This window comes from Sceloporus occidentalis, unplaced genomic scaffold (assembly GCF_023333645.1).
Source record: "Sceloporus occidentalis isolate IW3139 unplaced genomic scaffold, rSceOcc1.0.p SCAF_237, whole genome shotgun sequence".
NCBI lineage: Eukaryota > Metazoa > Chordata > Lepidosauria > Squamata > Phrynosomatidae > Sceloporus > Sceloporus occidentalis.
In genome coordinates, this window is record NW_028317217.1 from 30,728 (window position 1) to 50,931 (window position 20,204).

General features: G+C 44.2%; 1 protein-coding gene across 1 annotated transcript; it reads left to right on the forward strand.

The window, feature by feature from the left end:
* Positions 1-205: 205 nt before the first annotated feature.
* LOC149276475 (uncharacterized) lies at positions 206-19,497 on the forward strand. Its single transcript, XM_089503589.1, has 3 exons — positions 206-1,236; positions 18,333-18,486; positions 18,655-19,497. The coding sequence occupies exons 1-3, from the start codon at positions 322-324 to the stop codon at positions 18,897-18,899; spliced, it is 1,314 nt and encodes a 437-aa protein (XP_089359715.1). The 5' UTR covers positions 206-321; the 3' UTR covers positions 18,900-19,497.
* Positions 19,498-20,204: the final 707 nt, after the last annotated feature.

Genomic DNA, 20,204 nt, shown 5'->3' on the forward strand with positions numbered 1-20,204 from the left:
ATGGCAGTTTCCCTACAATCTCTTCTTTGCAAGCTCCTATAAGTAAGGATACAATCGTTATATGGATTTGGGGGCATCCAGAACAGGGTCATGTCGGGTCACTCACACCAACTTTATTAATTTAACCTGAAATAGGGAGGGGTGAACGTAGGGCTAAATCTTGGGGTAACACCTTCCTCTCTTAATGCTGAGATTCAGTCTTCTCTGTCATTGTTCTCCTTTACAGAAGAACTTGTCAGTCGTGAGCGAATCCACACAACAAAGAAGTCATATAAATGCCATCACTGTGGGAAAAAATTTGCTTACAAGTCAGTCCTAGTCATGCATGGGAGAGTCCACACAGGAGAGAAGCCATACAAATGCCAGCATTGTGGGAAATGTTTTTCTCGGCAGTCACACCTAGTGAGACATCAGAGAGTCCACACAGGAGAGAAGCCATACAAATGCCAGCGTTGTGGGAAATGGTTTTCTTGCAAGTCAAACCTAGTGACACATCAGAGAGTCCACACAGGAGAGAAGCCATACAAATGCCAGCGTTGTGAGAAATGTTTTTCTTCGAAGTCACCCCTAGTGACACATCAGAGAGTCCACACAGGAGAGAAGCCATACAAATGCCAGCGTTGTGAGAAATGTTTTTCTTGGAAGTCACACCTAGTGAGACATCATACAGTCCACACAGGAGAGAAGCCATACAAATGCCAGCGTTGTGAGAAATGTTTTTCTTGGAAGTCACACCTAGTGACACATCAGAGAGTCCACACAGGAGAGAAGCCATACAAATGCCAGCATTGTGGGAAATGTTTCTCTCAGAAGTCAGTGCTAGTGACACATCAGAGAGTCCACACAGGAGAGAAGCCATACAAATGCCAGCATTGTGGGAAATGTTTCTCTCAGAAGTCAGACCTAGTGACACATCAGAGAGTCCACACAGGAGAGAAGCCATACAAATGCCAGCATTGTGGGAAATGTTTCTCTCAGAAGTCAGTCCTAGTGATGCATTGGAGAGGCCACACAGGAGAGAAGCCATACAAATGCCAGCATTGTTGGAAATGTTTTTCTCGGCAGTCACACCTAGTGACACATCAGAGAGTCCATTCAGGAGAGAAGCCATACAAATGCCAGCATTGTGGGAAATGTTTCTCTCAGAAGTCATACCTAGTGATACATCAGAGAGTCCACGCAGGAGAGAAGCCATACAAATGCCAGCATTGTGGGAAATGTTTCACTCAGAAGTCAGTCCTAGTGATGCATCGGAGAGGCCACACAGGAGAGAAGCCACACAAATCCTAGAAGTGAACTAACATTATTTTTGTCAAGAATTGTGATGTTTTGTGTTAGGTGTGTCTGTCTGTATGTCTGTTTATACTTTAAAGTTGTATTTTGTTAGGTTTAGGTTTTAATTGCTATTAGTATATATCATTGCTTTAGTTTATAAAATTGACTGGGGATTTTTGATCGTGGTATAGGTTAGCTGAATAGAGGAATGGGATTTGTTGCAGCTGGCTAGTATAGTTATGGCAATGATAGCTCTTGGAATTTGTGGGATGTTGGTTGATGAAAGTTAGAGGCCAATATTAACAGAAAGGGCTAGTCTCTGGGAATGGCAAAAGGGGCCTTGTTACCTGTGGGGCATAGACTGTGCGTATTGGAGGTGGGGGCTAGGTTTGGAAGAGGGTGGAGTTTTAGGTTTTGGGGTTTAAATGTATTCTTTGGCTTGGGGTGGGCAGTTCTGACTTAAATACTGAATTTCTGACTATGTGTTCTTAATAAAGTTCTTTGTTGTTTCAACACACTGTACTCATTGATGCACAGAAGTTCTGCATTTGCACAAATTTGACACGTTCTTCTTTCCTCAGGCCTTAGATCCTTTTCTAGCCACAAAAACAGAGGCAAACACACACACATTTATACACACACACAGAGAGAGAGAGCTATATGTACAAAGCAGAGCCTTCCCAGCCTTTCCCTCCTTAGTCCAGCTCTGCAGCATGGGCTCCATTCTGGAAGGAAGAAAGGAAGGAAGGAAGGAAGGAAGGAAGGAAGGAAAGAAGGGCGTACTCCTTCCCTTCTTCCAAAGGCCGACAGTGGAAAAAGCAGCAGCAGCAGCAAGGGCCTTTTGATCCCTGTGCATGCTGAGGAGGGGCTTTTGGGGCATCTATGCATGCACAGTCTGAGCCCCTGAAGCCATTACTGCCCTCACAGTCTGTTCAGAGGGAGGGAGTGAAGTGGGGATAGCTCTCGTCCAAATGGCTGGAGGGTCTTCAGGTGTTGTAAGAAGGAAGGAAGCCCCTCTTCTTCCCTCAAAGAAAAGCAGGGGGCCTGCCAGGCCTCCTGTTCTTCTTTCCTTCCCAGCCCCTCCTTGGGGGATTCATTTGGGCCCAGGTACTGGGGGAGTATAAATAATAAATTAATAAATAAATAAAACTTTTATTTGTATCCCGCTTTTCTGTGACGAGACAATCAAAGCGGCTCACAACACATTAAAATCCACATTTACAAAATTATGTCCCAAATTCCCCCCATTAAAACAGGATTAAACATGTTACAATTAAAATATCTATTAAAAACACAATAAAAAATACAACGAGGACAGAGCGGTGGGCTGATACATGATGCGGGGGGAAGTCATTCTGTGGCCGGCACTTTTATTCAGGAGAGGCCTGCCGGAAGAGATCCGTCTTGACAGCTTCTTTAAAGTTGTCTAAGCTGGCAATTTGACGGATCTCGTCTGGCAGGCCGTTCCATAGTTTGGGAGCAATTGCAGAGAAGGCCCTGGTTTTTAAAGGCTGCAATAGATTTCTCCCAGAGGACCTGAGGGTGCGGGGTGGATTATGTGGGAGCAGGCGATCCCTCAAATAGGTTGGACCCAAGCCATGCAGGGCTTTAAAGGTTATAACCAACACCTTGTACTGTGCCTGGAAACGAATAGGCAGCCAGTGTAGAGATTTTAGGATGGGTGTTATTTGGTCACTCCTAGTTTTTCCGGCGACCAGCCTGGCTGCCATATTTTGCACTAGTTGAAGTTTCCGGACTAGGCACAAGGGTAGCCCCATGTAGAGCGCATTACAGAAATCAAGTTGTGAAGTTACCAGTGAATGTACAACAGTTTCTAGGTCCTTTACTTCCAGGAAAGGGTGCAGGGGGACCCTTGGAGAGAGGTATGGCCATGGAGGGGAGGGTGATCCAAAGGTAAAAAGGGCTTTGAGGAGCCCCCTTCCTCCTGCAAAGTGGGGCAGAGGAGAGACCCTCCCTTCTGATGCCTCTTTTGGGGGAGGTTTTTGTGCCAAATACAGAGCATCACACACCATAGGCTTCAATAGCATTAGAAACAACATGGGGGGGTATCTCTGGGGGAGGGGGCTATGTCTGGGGGGAGAAGAGACGTAGAGGCCAAATCCAAGAGGAGGGAGATGGGGGGAAACAACTGACCCTCCCCTGGCAACCTAGGAACTTGGCTTGAAGACCCACAGGATTAGGCACCCCCACACATACATACCTTTCCCTTCACAACAACCTTGCTGAGGACCAGTAGAGAGATCCTCAGCCCAAGAAAGAATGTCCCCCCTGGGGGGCCTTGGACCTCCCCCCCAAAGGGATGTAGGTTAAGGGAAGAGAATGAAGGAGTGAAGGAGTGAAAGTGCCAAGGGAAGAGAAGCATAGAGGGACGGTTAAAGGGGGGGGGGGGGGAATCTGGGACATGACTCAGGCATCTTCCCTCCGGAACTCAATATTAGAGCCTTCCACCCCTCACTGTGATGCTTTAAATGACCATTTCACAGATAACATCTCTCAGATAAGAGCTGAATTGGACGCCAGCGTTATTGGAGAGGCTATAGATGAGGTGTCCAGTGACTCACTGAATATGCTGTTTAAATTACACATGTATCTTAAGAGGCCAGAAGCTGCACCAAAGCTACCCCCCAGTCCTTAGGACTGGAGCATGACTTTGGTGTGGCTTCTGGTATCTTAGGACGCATGCAGCATTTAAACAGCATACCTCCAAAGTGTTCCGAAGCAGCTTTATTTTGGCCTGTCTGTTCAGGTCCTTAGGGAGGGCTATTTTTCATCTTGCTCAAATGAAGCGGAGGCACAGCCACTTCTGAAAAAGCCCTCCCTAGATCCCTTGGACATGAACAATTACAGACCGGTCTCCCATCTTTCATTTCTAAACAAGGTGATTGAGCTCTTCAACTCCAAGCAGTCTTGGATGAAACAAATTGTCTAGACCCATTTCAAACTGGCTTCAGGACCGGATACGGAGTCGAGACTGCTATGGTCACCTTAGTAGATGATCTCCACTTGAGTACTGACGAGGAAGTGTGACTGCTGGTGTTTTTGGACCTCTCAGTGGCTTTCAGTACCATCAATCATGGTATCCTTCTGAAACACCTGAGGGAATTGGGGATCAGGGGCACTGCATTGCAGTGGTTCTGGTCCTATCTCTTGAGTAGATTCCAGATGGTGATGCTTGGGGACAGTTGGTCCTCTAAGAGGGAGATTAAATCTGGTGTTCTCCAGGGTGCCATCCTGTCCCAAATGCTGTTTAACATAAACATGAAACTGCTGGAAGAGATCATCTGGAGGCATGGAGTACGCTGATGACACCCAACTATACCTCTTCATGCCCCAGACCTCAGTTTCAACTAAGGAAGGCATCTCCCCACTGAATGAATGTCTTGAGAAAGTAATGGACTGGATGAGGAAAAACAGAATGAAGCTGAATCCAGATGAGATGGAGCTGCTCATTGTTGGAGATCCTAATCCAGATATGGAGGTTTGTCACCTGTGATCCATCTATGGACGGGGTCACACTTCCCCTAAAGGACTGTGTTTGCAGTTTGGGAGTGCTCCTGGATCCGTCGCTCCAGACATTGGCTCAGATAGATACGATGGCCAGGAATGTCTGTTATTAGCTTCAGCTGATACGCTAACTGCACCCCTTCCTGGAACCTGAAGAGCTGAAAACTATGATGGTAATATCCCCCAACCCTGAGGCCAGGCCATCAACAACAGAACAATACACAGATTAACATGGGAATCACTTCTCCTTACCCAGGATCACACAGTATATACATACCCACTCTCTTCCAGGTCCGCATTCTCTGAAGATGGCAGCCACAGATACCAGCGAAACGTCAGGAATAAACTCTTCTAGAACATGGCCACATAGTACAAAAAACCCACAAAAAACTACTCTTGGTTTGATTTTTTTTTTTAGCCAAACTTAAAATGGATCCATTGAAGAGCCTCTCTTTGATACTTGAACCTCTCAACTTTTGCATAGGGAAGATATTACATATTATACTATTTCTAGATGAAATGAGATTCAATCATTACAGGTGGAACTGACTGGATAGAAGTCAAATCAGAAAAAAATGTTTATAATGGAGTCTCAAAAATGTAATAATAACAATTTATTAAGCTTTCAGAAAGTTAACAACAAACCACGAGGAAATGCAGGAATATAGATCTATAGGCACTTCAGTGTTGCATTTACTATCATTATTGATTTATTGTTATACTTATTCCTCTGCGATGGTGTGTACAATATGATTTTAGGTAGAGTATTAGAATAAAAAAGAAAAGAAGTAGACCCATTGAAATCATTGAGAGACATGAGTCCCACCCAGCACTTCTCCCATTGACTTCTTTGGGAATGATGAAGGCTGGGACCAACCCTAGGACTGCAATCCTGGCCCCATTTTCTTGAAGTTGAATCCCAGTGAAGTCTGGTGCAAAACACAGTGCTGAAATGATGATGAAGATTGGCCCACGCCTGGAAGGCCTGCTGGGCCTCCTTCCTCCCCTCCATGGGGGCAGTGGCCAAAGCAAAGTAGACCCAAGCCAGGCCTCAGCACAGCAGTGAATCCTACCGCTTCCAGGCCTTGTCCCTCTGCTGCCACGCCACGCCACGCCACTCAACTCCACTCCACTCTACTCCAGTCCCTCCCTCCCTCCCTCCCTCCCTCCCTCCCTTCCTTCCTTCCTTCCTTCCTTCTCTCTCTCTCTCTCTCTCTGTCCCGTTCTCTGCTCCTTGCTCACTCTTCCGCGCGCAGAGCTAAATAGAGAGGCAGAAGCTCCTCCCCTTCTTCATTCTGGCCAATGGGGGAAGAGGAGCTGGAAGACCCCGCCCCCTGCCCCACCCTCACAGGCTCCTCCTGCGGTTAATATGGAAGGCAGGCAGTGTCGCCAACAAGCCTCGAAGATAATTCCCCGAACGTTTGGCCAAAACTCACCAAATCCCCCCAATATCTCACCAAATACTTATTTCAACTCTCAAAAGTACCATTAAAACCAACCACCAAAATCACACCAAAGGCTCTGAAAAGTACCCATTTTGGTGTGAAAGTCACCAGATTGGCAACACTGAGGGACCCTGGAGCCCCAGCCACACGGACACTGGCCAAAGGCACACATTCCCAAAGCCTAAGACCCATGAGATGGCAACACTATGCAGGGTTTTGTGTATCTTTTCAGAGAGGGTTTTCTTATTACAAAGCTCTGCTCTCTCTGGGGAACATGGGTTTTAAAAGGGATCAGAAATGGGGAATATAGTTTTAATACAAGCCTTATTATTATATTTCATAAAAATTGGTCTTTGGCTTCTAAGAGGACGATTGCCCCCCAAACAAGGCCAAAAGTGGTTCCTTTGGGAGGTTTTAAAAGTCTCCTCAGTTTTCTTATTAAGACATTTTTATGCATGAAGGAAGTTGACAAACCAGACCATCTCATATTACCAAGAATGAATCAAACAACAACAAAAATAAGGATTAGACAGAAAAACAAAGTGCTTATTTTTTGAAAAGTAAAACCATTATTAAAAAGGAAAAACCAGACTTGGGTGCTTCAACCCTTTTACAACCAACTCAGGCTGTATCTGCACTGCAGAAATATTCCAGTTCGAAACTGCGTTAACTTTCCTGGCTCCATCCTGTGGAATCCTGGGATTTGTAGTTTGTTGCAGCACCAGAGATCCAGAGCCACCCCAAGATAAGCCTCTCCAGGGCTCTCCTGGCCCTCCTTTGCTTGAGAATACTATCTCAGGGAGTCTCTATATTAGAGCATCAGGAAAACCTTTAGGTATTGTTAAGGTTGGGAATTCCTGTTTGGGGTCGCTTCCGACTTTAGGGACCTTACAATCTTCATTATGGGTTTCCTGAAGGCCTCAAACTGCCAACTGCCAAGTGCTGAGCAGAGGAAGCCATTTTGTGTTCTGGCAGACATTTTGTGTTCCAGCAGCCATTTTGAGACTGGCCCATTGTGACTTCATTCTGATGCTCCTTACTTGAAGCATGTATACTGTCCCATTGTGATCTCAGGCTGATGTTTCTTGCCTGAAGGATTGACTATGGCCCATTGTGACTTCAGGCTGATGTTTTATGGACTGAGACTGGCTAATAGACAGGACTATTGTGATTTAAGGCTTGTGCTACTTACCTGAAGGATTAAGACTGGCCCATTGCAACATCAAGTTGATGGTCCTTGCCTGAAGGAATGAGACTGGCCCATTCTGACTTCAGCCTGAAGCACCTTCCCTGAAGGATTGAGAATGGCCCATTGTGACCTAAGGCTGATGCTCCTTCCTCTTGCATTGAGTCTGTCCATTTTGATTTCAGGCTGGTGCTCCTTACCTGAAGCATTGAGACTGCCCCATTGTGATCTCAAAATCATAGAATCATAAGTTGGAAGAGACCACTGGGGCCATCCAGTCCAACCCTGCCATGCAGGAACTCTCAATCAAAGCATCCTCGACAGATGACCATCCAGTGTCTGTTTAAAGACCTCTAAGGAAAGAGACTCCATTGCACTCTGAGGAAGGAGTCTGTTCCACTGTCGAACAACAAACTGTCAGTTAGATCCTCCTAATGTTGAGGCAGAATCTCTTTTCCTGGAGCTTAGATCCATTGTTCAGGGTCCTGTTCTCAGGAGCAGCAGAAAACAAGCTTGCTCCCTCCTCAATGTGACATCCTTTCAAATATTTAAACAGGGCTTTCATATCACCTCTTAACCTTCTCTTCTCCAGGATAAACATCCCCAGTTCCCTAAGGCATTCCTTATGGGACATGGTTTCCAGACCCTTCACTATTTAAGTCGTCCTTCTTTGGACATGCTCCAGTTTCTCAACACCCTTTTTAAATTGTGGGGCCGAGAACGGGACACAATATTCCAGGTGGGGCCTGATCAAAGCAGAATACTGTAGCACTATTACTTCCCTTGATCTAGACACTATACTTCTATTGATGCAGCCTAAAATTGCATTGGCCTTTTTAGCTACCACATTGCACTGTTGACTCATGATGAACTTGTGTCTACTTGATTCTTAGATCCCTTTCACACGTATTTTCATTCATCCAGGTGTCCCCATCCTATATCTGTGCATTTCATTTTTCTGCCCTAAATGCAGTACCTTACATTTCTTGGTGTCGAATTTGATTTTGTTAGCTTGGGCCCAGCTTTCTTGTCTGTTCAGGTCATTTTGAATTTTGATCCTGTCCTCTGGGGTATTAGCTACTCCTCTTAATTTGGTGTCATCTGCAAATTTGATAAGTATGCCCCCATTTGTGTCGTCCAAGTCATTGATAAAGATGTTGAATAGAACTGGGCCCAGGACAGAGTTGGACACCCCACTGGTCACTTCTCTCCAGGATGAAAAGGAGCCATTGCTGAGCATCCTTTGGGTTCGGCCAGTCAACCAATGACAAATCCATGTAACAGTTACCTTATCTAGCTTGTTTCATGTTTTTGTTTTATATACTGTTTAATTTGGTTAACTGCTATTAAGGAACATAGCTATGAGATTCTATGATATGAAACCTTTTGGTAAACGAACAGGTATTGCAATCCTATATATACATATTATCAGACATAACTCCCGAGAATGTTAGACTTTTGGATGCCAGAAGGTTCCTCTCATTCTTCAGAGCAAGAAGCAACACCTCAGCTGCCTTCTAGAAAATAAAGCAAAGAGTCTTCCAAAAGAACTGAAGCCTTGGGCAAGTCACACTCTCTCAGCCTCAGAGGATGGCCATGGAAACCCACTCTGAAGAAACCTGCCTAGAAAACCCTTTCAGAGACTCCCATAAGGTCACCATAAGACCTGGAAAAAACTGGAAGGCACACCCCAAGAATAACATTGGGAAATAGGGGCAAGCCTTGCCTTGGGAAAGTGTAATGACTGGGCTCCAGTCAATGGAGGTCTTCTTCAGGCAGAAAAGGGAGGTTTATGCAAATGCAGAGTGACATCACTGCTACGGAAGGCTCTCTTGACCAATCAGAAAGCAAGATGAAGGTTCTTCTGGAAGCTTCCGTGAGAAGGAGATATAAGGCCTGAGAGACCAAGAGACAGTTGGGGGAATTGTGTCGGTTGGAGATCGAGAGAGAGAGAGTTAAAGAGCGGATCTTAGAAGTTAGTCTCAGAATTGGATGCTTAGGTTTATTTATTTCTTTAATAGCTTGTATGAATTGAATATTATATACTTACAAATATTGTAACTGCAAGATTCTTAATATCTTGCATGACTTATATTTTAGTTATATTTTGTTATTTATAGTAAATATCTACTACTGAACACTCCTTTTACACATGTCTTGGATCGGTTGATGCTTGGGAAGATCAGTAAAGAAGGAGAAATAAGGTTCCTCAACTGGTCCCAGTGTAGATTAAGGGAAACCCTTTTATAATTCACTGGATGATGGCAGCGTGTTTTCAGGAATTTAAGGGTTTGCTGGGCTAAGAGCCATAATGTCTAAATGTCTAATTAACAATTTGTAAGACACTTTGATAGCAGTTTGGCTGAAGAGAGGGGTATAAAATTATTATTATTATTATTATTATTATTATTATTATTATTATTATTATTACAGGGCTGCGGTTTGGCTGCTTGGACCACTGGAGATCATCACAGTGAGTCAGTTGGAAAAGCAAATCTCACTCCAGCAAATAAAGGTATTTCAGGAGTTTGCACTCTACGTCTTTCTGTAATAATAGCTACAAAACTGATGATAGCATTTGGGACATTTAGTCTTTTAAAAGCAAATATGGCAATTTAAATGCTGCTTTAAAACCTCTTTCCATCTGCCAGCTTTGTGCTGGTTTTGGGGGGAAATGAGAAAGTGTTGGGAGGGAGGGACTGCCAACAGAATTAGGAGATGCATTGCAGGCTATGGACAATTTGTGGCCAAGAAAGGTCCAAAAGACACGGCAGCAATAGTCCAGTCTGAGAGCACTTTAACTGCCCTGGCTCAGTGCTAGGGAATCCTGGGAACTGGAGTTTATTGTGGCCCCACAACTCTCTGACAGAGAAGGCTCAATGTCTCACAAAACTACATTTCCCAGAATTCTCTAGCACTGAGCCAGGGCAGTTAAAGCGGTCTCAGATTGGATTATTGCTGCACTGTGTTTTGGACTTAGGTGACCCTTGGCAAGTCACACTCTCTCAGCCTCAGAAGATGGCAATGGCAAACGCTCTCTGAAGAAACCTGCCAAGGAAACCCCATGATAAGGTTGACTTAGGGTTGCCATAAATTAGAAATGACTTGAAGACACACATGAAGAACAGGAAAAAGTCTGCACTTATTTCTCAGGTTGTACATGGGAATGGGAGGCAGTGTGGTGCAGTGGTTTGAGTGTTGAGTTACAACTCTGGAGACCAGGGTCCATTGCCCCCGTCCACCATGAAACCAGCTGGGTCACTTGGGCAAGAAGTCACACTCTCTCAGCCTCAGGGAAGGCAATGGCAAACCTCCTCTGAACAACTCTTGCCAGGAAAACCCCAGGAGAGGTTCGCCAGAAGTCGGCAATGACTTGGAGCCACACCACAAAAAACTACAAAGCCTCAAGAAAGAGACAGTGTGGCTTAGTGGCTGGAGCATTGGACTATGACCCTGGAGATCACGGTTCAAATGTATTCTTAGCCACAGAAACCCACTGAGTGACCTTAGGCAATTCACACTCTCTCAGCCTCAGAGGGAGGCACTTGCAAAACCACGTCTGGACAAATCTTGCCAAGAAAAGCCTGCGAAGGGCTTCCCTTATGGTCACCATAAGTCAGAAACAACTTGGAGGAGGCACAGAATGACAAAAAGAGCAGTAATACCACTGACACAAGGCAGCTAGGAAGAAAGAAAGAAAGAAAGAAAGAAAGAAAGAAAGAAAGAAAGAATATGTGGGAGTTGTAGACCTCAGTTCATAGGGATTGGAGGGGCCTTACTGCAGGGCAGGGCTCCCTCCTCTTTCTGGCCATGTGGATGCTGGGAGATCCAGCCCAGGAAATACACTGTAAATCCCATTGGCAGTTTGCCCCAAATCCTTTATGAGGCCAAAAACCCCTTTGTTAGGAAGCGAACACTGAGAAGTATATTGCACCGGGTTCTCGGCCCGGCCCGGCAGGAAACGGAAATGAGTGGGGGAAGGATTTTACCGCACACACCCATCCCTCACTCGTTCCATTCCCCCTCTCTTCCCTGCCCCTTCCGTTCCAGAGGGGACGCTTTTTGAGAACTGTTCAGAACAGTTCTCAAAAATTTCCCCCGCTGGAACGGATTAAGAACGGAAGAGAGGGGAACGGAACGAATGAGGGACGGATGCGTGCAGTAAAATCCGTCCCCCACTCGTTCTGCACTCATCCCTACTCCTTCTCAGAACGCGTGGAAGGAACGCAGTGCGATAAAGTTCTGAATATCCCAGGAAGGCTCTATATCTCCCTCCAGGACCTCCTTCCACTCTTCCCCTCAGTCTCTCTCTCTCCCCTGAAGGCCTCGAACTGCCAACTGCCAAATGCTCAGGAAGAGGCAACCATTTTGTGTTCCAGCAGCCACTTTGTATTCTGGTGGCCTTTTGTGTTCCAGTGACCATTTTGCGTTCTGGCGGCCATTTTGTGTGCTGCTTGTGCCTGTGGGGAATAATGGTCCGGAACCTTCTCTGAGGCTTCAGTTGAACAGCCTCTCTCCTGAGGCTCCAGAGTCAGAAGGAGGCCAGGCTCCTTGGGCCAAAACGAAGGAAGTGCGTCTCTTTGTGTGTCTTTTGTGTCTCTTTTCTGAGAGGGTTTTCTTATTACACAACTCTGCTGTTTCTGGGGAACATGGGTTTTAAAAGGGATCAGAAATAGGGAGGAGAGTTTTAACACAAGCCTTATTCTTCTTCTTCACAAACATTGGGCTTTGGCTTCTAAGAGGAGGATTGTCCCCCAAAGAAGGCCAAAAGTGGCTCCTTTGGGAGGTTTTAAAAGTCTCCCCAGTTTCCTTATTAATAGATTTTCAGGCAAGAAAGAAGGAGACAGACCAGAATAACTCATATTACCAAGAATGAAACAAACAAACATACAAACAAACAAGAACAACAAAAATAAGGATTAGAGACTAAAGCAAACTGCTCATTTTCTAAAAAGTAAAACCATTATTAGGAGGGTAAAAACAAGACATGGGTGCTTCTACCCTTTTTCAACAGACTTAGGCTGTATCTGCACTGCAGAAATAATCCAGTTCTAAAGTGTGTTAACTCTTCTAGTTCCATCCTGTGGAATCCCAGGATTTGTAGTTTGCTGTGGCATGAGAGCTCTCTGGCAGAGAAGGCTAAGTGTCCAAAGGTAAAATCCCAGGATTCCATAGCACTGAGTGGTTAAAGCAGTGTCAAAGTCTCTTATTTCTATAGTGCGGATGCAGCCTTCTTGGGAAAGGGGCTGATGCTGGGGAAAAGCACTTGGGACCTCTGGAGGTTTCAGCAGTTGATTTATTGCTGCAGGGTTTCTTGCCAAGCCAATCCTAACCCTGGTCCCTTTTCTCAAGAACGTCATCTTGACCTCCTTGGATGCGGAGTTGGGGCCTCTCTTGCTGGAAGTGACCCAAGTGCAGGGCCACCAGGAACCCCCTGCCCACCTGATGGCCAACACAGAGGCCAAGCGGAGGGAGTTGGGCTCCAACAGAAAGAGGATGCCGAGGTACAACAGCTCTTTGGTGAGTCACTATCCTATTAGCTTCATCTGTGCCACTGCTGGGCCAATTTATGAAAGGAAACAAATAAAATACTGTCTGAGTTTGGCAGAGACAGTCCTGGTTAATCCTCTGTCACCTCATTATTTCAGGGGCTTTTAAAAATATCCCGGTTTCTCTCTCCTCCTCCCACTTTCCCCCTTCTCTGCTCACTTCAGTTCCTGAGTGCAATTGAGTTTGCAGCCTATTAACTCAAAAGTGGGGAGAGGAGAGGAAAGAAGGAGAAAGGATATGGCCCTTCCCAGGAAGCTGAGGCAAAAACAAACTGTTGTGCCCTTCCTAGCTTGTGAGAACTTCCTCTTAAACAACTTTGACCATATTCAGTGCCTTCTGGGTTGCTTGTCCACATGTGTCTTGCTTTTCCAATCTGCGAAATGTTGTGGGATATGGGAGAATATTTATGGATCTAAATATGGGGTGGGCCCAGTCACCCTCAATCCCACAGTGCTCCCCAGAACTGTTATTAAAAATGACGTTAGCCTCTGAAATGTAGCAAGAAATGTCTAAATGCACCATAATTCTTTTGTGGCTAAATGTACTGTATGTGTTGGGATAGTCAGTATCCTAATCCATCATCAGTATCCCAGCCATGGCCTAAATTATATTGTTTATTTTTTTGTAATTTAGCTTTATTAATTATTTCATTTTCATTTCTAACATGTATTTCCCAAACAGTTCTAAAAACAAGTTCAATTACAGTCACAATTTCCAACATACAATACTCTCTTATCTTCTTTTCTTCTTTTTCTTCTTCACTTCCCAATCTGCTGTCTTTTGTGTGATATTTACCGTAGTCTTTCTGCTTCTTGCTAATATTACATACATTCCGTCTATTAATCAACAAATATTTTCCATATCCTCTCTCATGTTACTCCTTATTAACTTATAACAGTTTTTTCTATGGAAGAGGGGAACAAATGAGGGAATGTATGTCCACATGTATATCTCCAAATTATATTTAACAAAAAAGAGTCCTCTCTAACTTTGATTTCCTTGAATATATTCTTTCCCCTGGTTCCTATTTATAATGCCCTTCTCCTTTTCCTACTATATTCTTTATTAATGTTAAACCTGGTCTTTATTGATACCCCATCTCTTTTCCCAGTATTTCGTAATTTGCTTCCAATCCTTTTCTATATTATCTCCTTTCTTATTCCCTAACATATAGGAGAGTTTATCTGTCTCTTTGATCTCACTGATTTTTAATAACCAGTCATCTATCCATAAATCTTCTTCTGATTTCCACTTTTGGGCTATCATCGTCCTTGCCAATGTAAATAAAGTATAACATTATCCGCCAAGTTTTTTTCTCATCCTCACTTTTCAAGAAGTATATCATATTTAACAGGTACAATTCTGTTTTTTTCTTAAATTTGATACCATATATTTGTTGAATTATTTTGTGTATTTCGTCCCAAAACTTTCTCACTTTTTCACACTTCCACCACATGTGGATCATCGTAACCTTTTCTTTATGGCAATTCCAACATTTATCCGTTTCCCCTTTGAAGAGCTTTTTTATTCTAACCAGAGTATAATACCACCTATTACTAATTTTTAGGAAATTTTATTTTAAGTCTTGGGATCTGGTAAAAGCATTTGTCCTTTTCCAGGCTTTTTCCCATGCCTCCAATGGAATTTCATGTCCCACGTCCCTTGCCCAATCGAGCATATATTGTTTTATTGGTTCGTTTTCCAATTCGCTCTCTCTAAATAGTTTATAATATTTACCTATTTTCTTTTCTTCCATTTTCATTGTCAGTTCATCTAATTCCATTAATTTTATCTCAATTCACACTGTCCTAATATCCTAATTGAACATCCTTTTTATTTGGTAATAACTATACCAATTTATTTCATTTTTTTCACTGATAATTTCTTCTCTGGATTCATAGTAATTTCTTGTTTTCCTTTTATTAAATCTATATATCTGCGCCAATATTTCCCAGAGTCCCATCTATTAGCAAACGCCTCTTGCGTTGACACCCAAACAGGTATTTTGAAATAGAAAATTGCTTTTATTTTCCTCCAAGTCTCCAACAAGGCTCTGCGAATCGGGTTATTATGAAAGTCTCTGTTAACAGTAATTTTGTTATACCATAGGTATGCATGCCACCCGAATCTCAGATCTGGACCTTCCAAATTTAATGTTTGTGTATTATTTAGCCTAATCCAATCCTCTAACCAGAACGTATTACATGCCCATCTATATAGCTTTATATCTGTCATGTCACATCCTCCTCTCTCTTTTGTTTCTTTTAAAGTGTCCATCTAATTCTGGCTTTTCCCCCTTTCTAAATAATTTTTTAAAATTCCTTGTTCCATTGCTCCATAATCTTTGCTGATATGCTAATTGGTAAATTAATAAAAAGAAATAAAATCTTCGGTAAAATACCATTTTTATGGCAGCTATTCTGCCGAGGATCGGTAAGTTTAACTTTGACCATCTGCACATTTCTTCACTAACCTTTTCCCACCTTGTCTTTTAGTTGTTGTCAGATAAGTTCATGTTATTATTGGACAGCCAGATTCCTAGATATTTAACTTTATAGGCCACATCACATCCTGTTTTTTGTTTCTTCCTGTTTGCTCATATTTTTTGATTTTATCACTGATTTTCCTTTATTAATCTTAAATCTTGTAAGTTTACCAAACCATTTTAAATCACCCATAACATCTTCTATATTATTTAGCGGATCCTCCAATATTACAACATCTTGGACTGCCTGAAAGAAGAGGCCCCTCCCTCCTCAACTGTCATCTCGGCCTCAGAGGGAGCCATCAGGCAGACCCAGCAACATCAAGGACTGCCTGAAGGAAGAGGCCCCTCCCTCCTCAACTGTCATCTCGGCCTCAGAGGGAGCCATCAGGCAGACCCAGCAACATCTTGGACTGCCTGAAGGAAGAGGCCCCTCCCTCCTCAACTGTCATCTCGGCCTCAGAGGGAGCCATCAGGCAGACCCAGCAACATCAGGGACTGCCTGAAGGAAGAGGCCCCTCCCTCCTCAACTGTCATCTCGGCCTCAGAGGGAGCCATCAGGCAGACCAGCAACATCTTGGACTGCCTGAAGGAAGAGGCCCCTCCCTCCTCAACTGTCATCTCGGCCTCAGAGGGAGCCATCAGGCAGACCAGCAACATCTTGGACTGCCTGAAGGAAGAGGCCCCTCCCTCCTCAACTGTCATCTTGGCCTCAGAGGGAGCCATCAGGCAGACCAGCAACATCAGGGACTGTCTGAAGGAAGAGGCCCCTCCCTCCTCAACTGTCATCTTGGCCTCAGAGGGAGCCATCAGGCAGACCAGCAACATCAGGGACTGCCTGAAGGAAGAGGCCCCTCCCTCCTCAACTGTCATCTCGGCCTCAGAGGGAGCCATCAGGCAGACCCAGCAACATCAGGGACTGCCTGAAGGAAGAGGCCCCTCCCTCCTCAACTGTCATCTCGGCCTCAGAGGGAGCCAGCAGGCAGACCAGCAACATCTTGGACTGCCTGAAGGAAGAGGCCCCTCCCTCCTCAACTGTCATCTCGGCCTCAGAGGGAGCCATCAGGCAGACCAGCAACATCTTGGACTGCCTGAAGGAAGAGGCCCCTCCCTCCTCAACTGTCATCTCGGCCTCAGAGGGAGCCAGCAGGCAGACCAGCAACATCTTGGACTGCCTGAAGGATGAGACTTCTCCCTCCTTTAACTGTATTTTTATTGTATTAACGATTTTACTGTACACCGCTATGATCATCGCGGAATAGCGGTCTATAAATAAAACATATTATTATTATTATTACAACTAAATCGTCTGCGTAGGCTCTAACTTTCACTTCCTCTTTCTTTATTTTTATTCCCTCAATCCTTGGATTATTTCTAATTTTGTTCATTAAGAATTCTAATACAGTTATAAATAATAACGGCGATAGCGGGCATCCTTGCCTTGTCCCCCTTTGTATACCAAATTCTTTCGTTAATTCTCCGTTAATTTTTAAACAGGCTGTCTGATTTTTATAGATTTCTTTCCCATTATTAACAAAAGCTTCTCCCATATTCATTTGTTTTAATAATTCAAACATAAAATTCCAGCTACTGCTGTCAAAAGCTTTTCCGCGTCGACAAATAATAAAGCAGCCTAAATTATATTGTTTATAATATTGCATATTATATTGAAAATATTTGAGACAAACTGGATCTCAAAGGCAGTAGCTTTTTTCTTGCTGACAGAATTTAAAGTTTATTTCCTGGACTGAATTCTAAAGTGATCAAATAGTATTTCTGATGCACCATGTGCTTTCCTCCCCTTTTGCTTAGTCACTCTCTGGATGAGGGCTATTTTCTATTGCAGGTGACCTTTGCGGATGTGGCTGTATATTTCACTGAGGACGAATGGAAACTGTTGACAAAGAAACAGAGACTTATGTACAATCATATAATGATGGAGAATTATGAGAACGTGGCCTCTGTGGGTAAGGAACCGGAATTCAATAGCACTATAGAATCATAGAGTTGGAATAGATCACAAGGGCCATCCAGTTCAACCCACTTCTGCTATGCAGGAATACACATTCCAAGCACCATCCAGCCTCTGTTTAAAGACCTCCAAAGAAGAGGACTCCACCAAACTCTAAGGGAATATATTCCACTGTACACCCAACTCCAACCCACATCAATCCGCATGCAAGCTTTATACTGTACTGGTTGTGAGTCATCTCCTGGTGCCACACAGCATGAAGCATCCTCTGCAGTTAGCTTGCATCATGCCATGTGCTCTGACTCAACACTCTATGGCAGTCTCACAGGAAATGATGCCACTTTTCAATTAAAATAGTTTTACATATATTTAATGGAATATTTTTCAATGGCCTGACTATCTGCTTCTACTGATTTCCTCATGGCAGTTCCCCTTCAATCTCTCCTTTAGTATCTCCTATAACAATACAGTCATTATATGGATTTGGGGGCATCCAGAACAGAATCATGCTCAGGTCACTCACACCAATTTTATTAATTTAATATCAAATAGGAAGGGGTGAACATGGGGCTAAACCTTGGGGTAACACTTTCCTCTCTTAACACTGAGATTCAGTCTTGTCTGTCATTGTCCTCTTTTACAGAAGAATTTGTTAGTCACAAGAGAGTCCACACAAGAAAGAAGTCACATAAATGCCAGCATTGTGGGAAATGTTTTTCTTCAAAGTCACACCTAGTGAGACATCAGAGAATCCACACAGGAGAGAAGCCATACAAATGCCAGCATTGTGGGAAATGTTTTTCTTCAAAGTCATACCTATTTACACATCAGAGAGTCCACACAGGAGAGAAGCCATGCAAATGCCAGCATTGTGGGAAATGGTTTTCTTCAAAGTCATACCTATTTACACATCAGAGAGTCCACACAGGAGAGAAGCCATACAAATGCCAGCATTGTGGGAAATGTTTTTCTTTCAAGTCAAACCTAGTGACACATCAGAGAGTCCACACAGGAGAGAAGCCATACAAATGCCAGCATTGTGGGAAAGGTTTTTCTTCAAAGTCAGACCTAGTAAAACATCAGAGAGTCCACACAGGAGAGAAGCCATACAAATGCCAGCATTGTGGGAAAGGTTTGTCTTTGAAGTCTTACCTAGTGACACATCAGAGAGTCCACACAGGAGAGAAGCCATACAAATGCCAGCATTGTGGGAAAGGTTTTCCTCAGAAGTCACACCTAGTGACACATCAAAGAGTCCACACAGGAGAGAAGCCATACAAATGCCAGCATTGTGGGAAGTGTTTTTCTTTGAAGTCAAACCTAGTGACACATCAGAGAGTCCACACAGGAGAGAAGCCATACAAATGCCAGCATTGTGGGAAATGTTTTTCACTGAAGTCATACCTAGAGAGACATCAGAGCATCCACACAGGAGAGAAGCCAAACAAATGGCAGCATTGAACTAATATTTTTTTCAAGAAGGATTGCAGAAAATTTATTTTCAATCCAGTGGTGAAAAGGCCGTTACGATTTGGATTGTAATGTTTGTCTGTCCATATGTCTGTGGTTTATCTGTGCATATGTCTGTTTATCTTTTAAAGTTACATTTTGTTAAGTTTAGGTTTTAATTGTCTTTACATTCTGCCCTTGGCTTAGGTGGGAGATCCGTTCCGGAACACCCCCCCCCCCCAAGATAAGCCAAATACCGCACATGCAGCCCTATTCAAGTGAATGGGGCTTGTGCATCTGGTGGTGCCATGGTGCCCATGCGCCATGGGCCCGCACCTCCATCATCCGAATGAGACGCCCTGCCACTTGTGCCCCCGTGTGGCTTTCACCATATACTGAATGCCGCATATGACGCAGGTGCACTGTAATATAGACAACTGTTTTGGATTATAAACTTGGCTGGGGATTATGATTTGTGGTATAGCTTACCTAGATGGGGGGGAGGGCTGGGATGTTTTACAGCTGGCTAGAATAGTTATGGGAATGATTAAGAGAAAGGAGTTAGTTTCTGAGAATGGCAAAGGGGGCCTGGTTAACTGTGGGGCATAGTCTCTGGGAAGTGGAGGTGGGGGCTAGGTTTGGAAGAGGGTGGGATTTTAGGTTTTGGGGTTTCAATGTTTTCTTTGGCTTGGGGAGGGCGATTCTGGCTTAAATGCTGGATTTCTGATTATGTGTTCTCAATAAAATTATTTGTTGTTTCAACACATTGGACTCTTTGATGCACAGAAGTTCTGAATTTGCACAAAACACACTTTCTTCTCTTCTCAGTCCTCAACTCAGTTCCCAGCCATAAGAAGAACAGAGGCAAACACATCCTCCAAGTCTCCTCAAGGGAAGAAAGTGTATGAGAAAAGGGGGCAGGGGGCCCTTGAGGAGAGGCATGGCCATGGAGGGAGGGGGCAGGGTCATTCAGATGAAAAGGGGGCTTTGAGGAGCCCCTCTCTCCTGGAAAGTAGGGCAGAGGACAGACCCTCCTCCCTTCCTCTTCATTTGGGAGGAGATGAGGGCTGGCAAGCCCCTTTCTTTGGTCTTCCAATGGGGCACCCTCTTCATCTCTGGGGGGCTGGGATGGGGTTCAGAAGAGGGGAGGCTCCCAGTCAAAAGACTTTTGTGACAAACAAAAAGCATCAGACAGCATAGGTTTCAATAGCATTGGAAACAACAGTTTTCTGGGGGGAAGGGGTTTTCTCTGGGGGAAGGGGACTCTGTCTGTGGGGCAGAGAAGAGCCCAGATTTAGGCCAAAGCCAAGAGCTGGC